The 9138-nt window shown below is 43.5% G+C and overlaps 1 protein-coding gene across 1 annotated transcript; it reads left to right on the top strand.

Annotated features, from left to right (window-relative positions):
• The first annotated feature begins 2236 nt into the window (after nucleotides 1-2236).
• On the top strand, nucleotides 2237-2871 carry LOC120671148. Its single transcript, XM_039951408.1, has 2 exons — nucleotides 2237-2507; nucleotides 2607-2871. The coding sequence occupies exons 1-2, from the start codon at nucleotides 2357-2359 to the stop codon at nucleotides 2819-2821; spliced, it is 366 nt and encodes a 121-aa protein (XP_039807342.1). The 5' UTR covers nucleotides 2237-2356; the 3' UTR covers nucleotides 2822-2871.
• Nucleotides 2872-9138: the final 6267 nt, after the last annotated feature.

Raw genomic sequence — 9138 nt, 5'->3', positions numbered from 1 at the left:
ATGTACAAAGCTTAGCTCAATGTGGCAAGGGTAAGTGGTGAAGAAACCAACCGAGATGACTAGTGCGAGGGACTAAGCAAGGTTTGGTGAAGCGACAGCTTACCATGTGCGAATTGCTAGGGTGAAGTTGCTAGTATCCGTGGGGTTTTCGAAGTATCATATTGTTGACGCTCCTTAGCGCCCCCGATTTATATACCGCAAGCGCACGGTTTCGTGTAGCTTTTCCCTTAGAGTATTCCCCCAAGGTTTATCAATCCACGAAACCAAAGAGACAAGAAACAATCTACTAGCATATAGATTTCTTTGTGTTGGATGGTGAAAACGAATCTAATCTACTAAAAACACGACAAACAACGAAGGTAGCAAGAGAAAGTTAGAGATAACCAACCTAGATCACCTAGATCATGCATATGTTGTAGTTCTAGCTAGATAAAGTGAAGTAAGGTAGATGTGAATCTCAATGAAAATCATCTTTAAACTCAAAATCTCCAATCCGATCCCTTGATACCCCACCTACTTAGTGGCAACGGCCTGTCACGACGCCACCCCTTTCAACAAGATACCCTGAAGCAAGTCAAACCTCCTTTGGTAGTTCCGCCATGAACCTCTAGCCACCATGACTACAAGATCATGCTAAGCGATCTATCTCGATAATAGATCTAGGATGAAGCGAACCCAAAGAAAAGAACAAAATTGAAAGAGAGAACATGATCGCTAAACATTCGGAATCACAAATAACTTCACCATGAATGATAGTACATCACAAGATCACAACCGGGGCCCTACCTTGATCTTGATGATCCTAGCTCCAGAACTCCGACGTGGTCTTCCTTGCAAGGTTCCCACGTCGGATAGGGCAAACCCTAGACAACTAGCACGACCCTCGGCTCTCCGAGAGGTGTCCCTCTATCTTCTCTGCTCCTTGACGTCGTCTCCCGAATTGATCTCTTCGTGAACCTTGGGGAGGGGTCTTTAAATAGCCTCAGGGAACCCTCAGTTAAAGGGGAGGTCGAACCGACCTAAAAAAGGGTTGGGCCGGCTGGCCCAATGAGCCTAGGCCGGTCGGCCTGGCACTTTCCTTCGCCGGCTCGTGCCCATCTTTCTCCCCAAGCCTCCTGGAATCTTCTAGAGTTTATGTCTTTCACGATTGCACCCCTTTAGACGTCGTTATCTTCGAGATTTCTTCGAGAAGAAGGATAGGATGGAAAATCTTTCCTTAAATATTTCTTTGCTTTGTTTAGCCCCGAAGTATCTTGATCTTATCTTGTGGGCTTTGTCTTTTGGGCTTCATTGGAGGGTGGATGTGCATGAACGGGCCTCTAATCATCATGGCCTTCGATCCTTTGTTCGGGCTTTGGCCTTCGTCTTTCTTCGTGTCATCACGTGATCGTGGGCCTCGCCATTTCATGCTCCAAAATTGGTCAAAAACCTACAAAAACGAAGTACATCCAAAATATATGTGCAAACGTGAAAATGACCAATAATTGGGCCGATGTTAGGATGGTTAGTGATTTTGATATTAAATTCATGCCATTATCAAAGTTAAACAGGGGATAAAATGGATACTGAAGGAGCGCCAACATTCCCCCATGCTTAAATCTTGCTCGTCCTCGAGTAAGTCTTTGATAAAAATCAGCGCTGCCTTTCAGTGTCCAATCCCTGCACTTGATCATACACGAGAAAACACAATGCTCCCAAAAAATATTTTGCAATTAATAATTCAAGTTGTAACCAGCTTTTTCAATGTGGAAGGTAGATACAAGTTAAATGCTTCCCCACAATTATTAAGCACATGCTCTCAAAATTAAACAAGTCTCAGAATTAAGAAAGTAAGTTCCATAAGTAAGGCTAAATCAAGATCAATACTCCCTCCGTTCGGTTATAAGCTACATATTTATCCATTGCACGGAGACCAAGCAAGGAGATGCGGACGACACTGCTGCATTAAAACGGATTGCTTCGATTTCTCCCCACACGCCAATGTAAAATAAATTCTCGACTCCTCACCAACAGAAGCAAAACGTCCGTCTCCCTCCGTCTACTCGCTCCCTCGCGCCGCATCACGGCCTCGCGAAAATCGCGCATGCTCGCTTCCTCGCGCCGGCGACGTGGCCTCGCCAAAAACCGCCCGCGTGGCATGGCAAAACTCTTGCCTCCCGAAAATCGCGCGCGCTCGCTTCCTCGCGCCAGCGCCGCGGCCTAGCCAAAAATCCGCGCCAAATCGAGAGTGCCGATCAAAATTTTGAAATCCCGCGGCCGCCCCGTCGTCCTCTCCATTTCATGACCCTATATATACCACCATGTATTGAAGGGAATCCATCCTCAGTTTACCAATCTTCTGTGCAGCCACCGATCCATGGGAGGAATAGAACTCGACCTGAACCTTGATCCACCATCAGATGATTTAGACCAAAATGATCTCATCGATTGGGATGGCATTGAAGAATGGGATGGTCCTGCCCATGAGCTCGACTACAACCTTGTGTGGCATGATGGAGATGAAGCAGGTGAGTATTATCCGATTCCAAAGGTGGCATGATGGAGTAGTTTCTATCAATTTGTATGATACTGATTGGTTGTTCTTCTTGCTTTTCTTCTTACCGAAGATGGAGATGCTGATATGGAAGATGCAGAAGGAGCCGGAGATGGAGGGGTGGTACCTGCAAGATCAGAGGGTGTTAGAGATGGAGGGGTACCTGCAAGATCAGAGGGAGCCAGAGATGGAAGGGCGCCTGCAAGATCAGGAGGATCTGCTGCCTCAGAAGGAGTACGATCTGCTGGACAGGAGGGTAAGGCTTATGCTGCATTTTTGGTCCAATAGAAGTAGTAGCATATCATTGACGTACTAGATGAACTTCAATATCATGCACGTATGGGAGTATCATGTACATACATGAACGAACATTGATCTGGCACTTTTGTGTTTTTTCTGCTAGTAGAAGTTTTCTTTTTCCTACTAGCTATGCACATACATGAACATGAACATGAACATTGATCTGGCAGTTTTGTTTTTTTTCCTACTAGTAGAAGTTTTGTTTTTCCTACTACCGTATACACATACAGGAACATTGATTTGGCAGTTTTGTTTTCCCATAGGACAATGAGTGAAAAAGAGGAGGTTCTACTCCGATGATTTGAAGATTTCCATCTATCTGGATTTGTTGGCAAAAACAGATCCTCCAGTGTTGCATCATGGAGTTTCTCGAGAGGTTGCACTGAAATATGGTGTGCCGCAAAGATTAGTGCAGCAAGTGTGGCGCAATGGTCAGGATCATGGCATACAGGGTATAAAAAATAAACATGCAAGAAATTGTGGTCGTAAAAGAATAGAAATAGACATGGAAGCCATAAAATCTGTGCCTTTGAGTGAGCGCACGACCTTCCAAGATCTAGCTAATGCCCTCGGCGTAAAAAAAACCACACTTTACAGCCGCTACAAAGAAGGTTATTTTCGTAGGCACACAAATGATCTTAAGTTTAGTTTGACAGATGAGAACAAAAAGGCCCGTGTGTGGTACTGTTTGACCATGCTACATGCCTTGTTTGGTGCACATACTTTCAATCCAATGTATAACATCATATACATTGATGAGAAATGGTTCTATAGGACAAGGCGGAACCAAAAATATTATCTTGCCAATGATGAGGAAAGGCCGCAAAGGGCAGTTAAAAGCAAAAAATTTATTGAGAAAGTGATGTTCCTTGCTGTGGTTACTCGTCCTAGATTTGACGCAGATGGAAATTGCACATTTGATGGTAAACTAGGCATATTTCCCTTCGTCTACGTAGAGCCGGCAAAGAGGAAAAGCCCCAATAGGCCTAGAGGTACAATACCTAACAGAACTAGTAAATCAGTGTATTTCTAGCTACATGAATTTTACTAACACAAGGTTTCAATCTGTAGGTACCTTGGTCACAAAGGCCATGACGTCAGTGAAAAAGGATACTATCCGGCAGTTCCTTATTCAGAAAGTACTTCCAGCAATCAAAGAAAAATGGCCAACTGAAGAAAGAGGGTTGCCTATATTCATCCAGCAGGATAACGCCAGGACCCATATTGATGTCAATGACCCGGCATTTGTACAAGCTGCCCAAGCTGATGGATGGGACATACGTCTAACATGCCAACCTCCAAACTCACCGGATCTAAATGTATTAGATCTTGGTTTTTTTGCTGCAATCCAGGCTTTGTTTCAGAAGAGCACTCCAAACAACATCGACAAGATCGTGGACAAGGTTGAAAAGGCATTTCAGGAATATCCAAATGAAAGGTCCAATAGAATTTTCCTAACACAGCAGTCATGCATGCTAGAGATTATGAAGCATAATGGAGGGCAATTTTACAACATCCCACACACCAGGAAGAAAACATTGGAGATGCAGGGTGCTCTCCCCACTAGCTTTTAGTGCCCAATCGACATATATAATCAGGCTTTAGAGTTTGTAGCTTAGATGCATGGTGCTATCGCCTTTAGCTTTGTTAGGAACTTGATTGTCTATTCTCATTCTGAGTACTCTTGATTGATTGGAAGAAAAAATGATGATCGATAACAAATCTGAGTACTCATAAGTAGACTGACTAATACAGATCTGTTAGAATTAGCCAGGCTTAAACATTAGAGGCTAATAACCCAAGATCTTAACATAACCTAGTTCATGACAAATCAATCTAATGCGGAATAAATTGGTAAACATTATACCAGCTTTAGCAGTTGCAGCAGCCATTTACGCCTGATCCGTAGAGGAAGTAGGCGTTCTTGTCGGTGTAGGAGATGCAGCAGCGAATCGGCGTCCTCCGGGCGCCAAACGGGAGTGCTTGGCCTTCCAAACCCCTCCAGTGCCTTTAGCGATCAGACTAGCGGTGGCTAGGGTTTTAGAATGACGTGATTGGGTGATTAAGGTGCTAACCACGACCTTATATTTATAGGCACTGTGGGGCTGGGGGCCAGCCTCTGGAAACGGGCCTAATGGGCCTACTGATCACAGCCCATTAGGGTTTTATCATTACGTTTCCTTAATCGCGTTTAGATGGTTTAAACGCTTCCTTAATAGTGAAGATCACAATATCTTAACTGAAATATTTATTTCCAACATTCTCCCACTTGATTGAACGGTTAAGGCTAATGTTCGTATTATACTAATGTTCACCCTTAGTAGTAACAGAAAGTACCGGACCAATGCGTCGTCAGTAGCTTGATGCACTACTGGGACCCCATTACCCACAGTCTCACTGAAACACCTCGGTAGAATGCTTATTCGTTAGTTAGGAGTCATAATGGCCCCAAACCAGGACCTAAAGACTATCCACCAAACCCATATTAGTAACGTGCTGCTTAAACACGTTCGGTGGTAAGCCTTTAGTGAGCGGATCCGCTAACATAGAATTAGTTCTTATGTGCTCAATCTTAATGGTTCGATCCTGGCATCTTTCTTTCACAACACGATACTTAAGGTCAATGTGTTTGGAAGCACCACTTGACTTGTTGTTACTCGAAAAGAATACTGCAGACTGATTATCGCAGTATAATGTTATAGGTTCCGTAATGCTGTCAATTACCTTGAGGCCCGGAATAAAAATCTTAAGCCAAACGGCCTATCCAGTTGCTTCATAGCATGCCACAAACTCAGCTTGCATCGTCGACGCTGCAACTAAACTTTGCTTAGAGCTTTTCCATGATATAGCTCCACCAGCTAACGTGTAGATATATCCTGATGTAGATTTCCTACTATCCACACACCCAGCAAAGTCAGCATCAGTATAACCCACAACTTCAAGGTTATCTGATCTTCTGTATGTGAGCATGAAGTCTTTAGTGCCTTGGCAGTAACGTAATGCCTTCTTGATACCAACCCAGTGGACCTTTCCGGGATTTTTCTGATATCTTCCAAACATTCCGGTAGCAAATGCCAAGTCAGGACGCGTACAGACTTGTGCATACATCAGGCTTCCGACAGCTGAAGCATAAGGTATGTCCTTCATCTCATCTGATTCCAATTGGTTCTTAGGACATTGGGCTTCACTAAACTTATCGCCCTTCGCTAATGGAGCAGGTGTGGCCTTACTCTTATCCATATTAAATCTCTTAAGCATTTTCTCAACATATGCCTTTTGAGACAATCCTAGTACTCCTTTGGTCCTATCTCGGTGTATCTCAATGCCCAGAACATAAGAGGCTTCACCAAGATCTTTCATATCAAAATTGGATGAAAGAAATCCCTTTGTCTCATGCAGCATACGCTTATCGCTGCTCGCTAATAGGATATCATCCACATAAAGCACTAGAATTATAAATTTACCACCCTTTATCTTAGTGTAGATACAATTATCCACATCATTCTCCTTAAATCCGAATTTCTTAATCACTTGATCGAATTTAAGGTTCCACTGTCTTGACGCTTGCTTAAGCCCGTAAATAGATTTCTTAAGTCTACATCCCAAATGTTCCTTGCCCTTCACAAAAAAACCTTCCGGTTGTGCCATGAAGATGGTCTCATCCAAGTCACCATTAAGGAACGCAGTTTTGACATCCATCTGATGTAGCTCTAAGTCATAATGAGCTACTAGCGCCATAACGATTCTGAATGAATCTTTCTTAGACACAGGGGAGAAAGTTTCATTATAATCAACCCGTTCCTTTTGTGTAAAACCTTTGGCTACAAGCCTTGCTTTGAATCGTTCGACATTCCCTTTAGAATCACATTTAGTCTTGTAGACCCATTTACAGCCTACTGGTTTGACTCCATTAGGAATATCTACCAGATCCCAAACATCATTGGAACTCATGGACTTAAGCTCTTCTTCCATGGCCTCAACCCATTTGGAAGAGTTCTCACATAATACTGCCTCTCTAAACGAGTTAGGATCATCAGCTTTCCCAATATCATACATGTCTTCACTTAAGTATGTCTCACAATCAGGGAAAAATGTCTGTTTCCTAGCCCGCTGTGATCTTAATGGTTCAATAGGCTGAGGTGCTGGTTGAGGTGCAGTCTGAGGTACCTCGACAGGGTTCTCAACTTCAGCATTAGGCGCCATTTGCTCAGCTTGTTGTTTGCTCGCAGGCTCAGGAGCTACTTCAACAGGCGGAGCAGCGCTAGTACTCTGAACAGGAGATGTAATCTGAACAGATGGTGTACTCTGAACGGAAGGAACAAACAGCGGCACTAACTGAGGTGTTACTGTTTCTTGAATCATCGGGATGGGAAGCTCAGCCCGTATTTCTTCAAGATTTATTTCCCTCCTCGGAAAGCTCCCACTGATTCCTGCATCCTCTAGGAATACAGCCTGCCTGGTCTCAACGAACTTAGTGAAACGATCAGGACAGTAGAATCGGTATCCCTTAGACTTATCAGGGTATCCGATGAAATAGCAGCTCACCGTCTTATCATCTAATTTCTTTTGCTATGGATTAAATAACTTAGCTTCGGCTGGACAGCCCCACACACACAAATAATTAAGCGATGGTTTCTTCCCAAACCACAACTCATAAGGTGTTTTTGGCACGGATTTGGAAGGAACACGATTAAGTATGTGTGCAGCTGTTTTTAATGCTTCCATCCACAGCTCCACAGACAAAGTAGAATAACTAAGCATGCTACGTACCATGTCCATTAGTGTACGATTACGACGCTCAGCAACTCCATTTTGCTGTGGTTCGCCCGGCATACTGTACTGGGCCTTTATACCATTCTCTTCAAGATACTTAGCGAATGGTCCAGGTACTTGACCGAATGGAGCATGTCTCCCATAATATTCACCACCTCGATCCGATCTCACTAATTTAATAGTGACATTATGCTGATTTTCCACTTCAGCCTTGAATATTTTGAATTTATCTAATGACTCGGATCGATCACGAATGGGGTAAATATAACCATAACGAGAGAAGTCATTTGTGAAAGTAATGAACGAGTCAAAACCATCAACAGACTTTACTGGGAACGGGCCACAAATATCAGTATGAATTATTTCTAGTAAGCCCGAACTCCGAGTAGCTCCTTTCTTAATTGTCTTAGCGAATTTCCCCTTAATACAATCAACACATTGTTGATCTAAGTCTGAGAGATCTAATGAATGGAGTATCTCTTCTCTTATGAGACGCTCAATTCTCCCCCTCGAAATGTGGCCCAAATGACAATGCCACAATTTCGAAGAAGTCTCATCATCACGCTTACGCTTATGCGATACATCATCCACATTCATTGCAGAATAAACTTTATCAAGAGAGAGCAAATAAAGATCGCCTTGCAAATGACCAAGGCCCACACTTAAATTATGAAATTTAATGTTGCACACAGAGTTGCCAAACTCACAAATATGTCCCGACTTATCTAAACGCGAAACGGAAATAAGGTTTCTCTTCAAACTGGGAACATAAAGAGCATCATGCAAACTAAGGTTGAAGCCGCCTGGTAACTCCAAATTGAAGCTCCCAATGCCTTCAACCTTCACTTCATTGCCATCAGCCACTCTTAGGCTTCGCTCCCCCTCTCTTATAGTTCGGATCGAACTGAATACCTGCAGTGAATTGGAAATGTGCACAGTGGCACCTGAGTCAATCCACCAAGTATTAGGAGAAAAATTCACTGAGAATGATTCATCAATAAAAGATACATAATCAATAATTGTACCATTGTTCTTAAGCCACTCCTTAAATCCATGGCAATCCTTCTGCTCATGTTTAGGTGACTTGCAGAAGTTGCACAGCCTCTCATTAGAGGTCTTCTTATGTGACACGGCCTTGCTCTTATGGCCCTTAAACTTTCTCTTATGCTGCCTGCTGCTGCCAGATTCAGCCTGATGCTTAGGAGTGTTGCTCATGCTAACACGCCCAAAGCGCTCGCTGACCATGTTGACAGCATCCTTCATCCTCTCAGCTTTCTGCCTTTCTTCTTCCTCAACACAGTAGCTAATGAGCTCAGCCATGCTCCAAGTCGCCTTCTGAGTGTTGTAGCTTATTTTGAAGGGACTGTACTGTACTGGCAGAGAAGTCATCATGAAGTGCACCAGAAAACCATCAGAGATAGCCATATCCAGTGTCTTCAGCTTATTTGCCATGTCACACATGCTCATAATGTGCTCCCTGATTCCACTTGGCCCATCATACTGTGAAGTCAGCATCTTCATGATCAGGGTGC

The sequence above is a fragment of the Panicum virgatum genome, chromosome 4N, assembly GCF_016808335.1.
Source record: "Panicum virgatum strain AP13 chromosome 4N, P.virgatum_v5, whole genome shotgun sequence".
NCBI classification, from domain to species: Eukaryota; Viridiplantae; Streptophyta; class Magnoliopsida; order Poales; family Poaceae; genus Panicum; species Panicum virgatum.
Note: the sequence above shows the minus strand (reverse complement) of the source record. Positions and strands in the feature narration are given on the sequence as shown.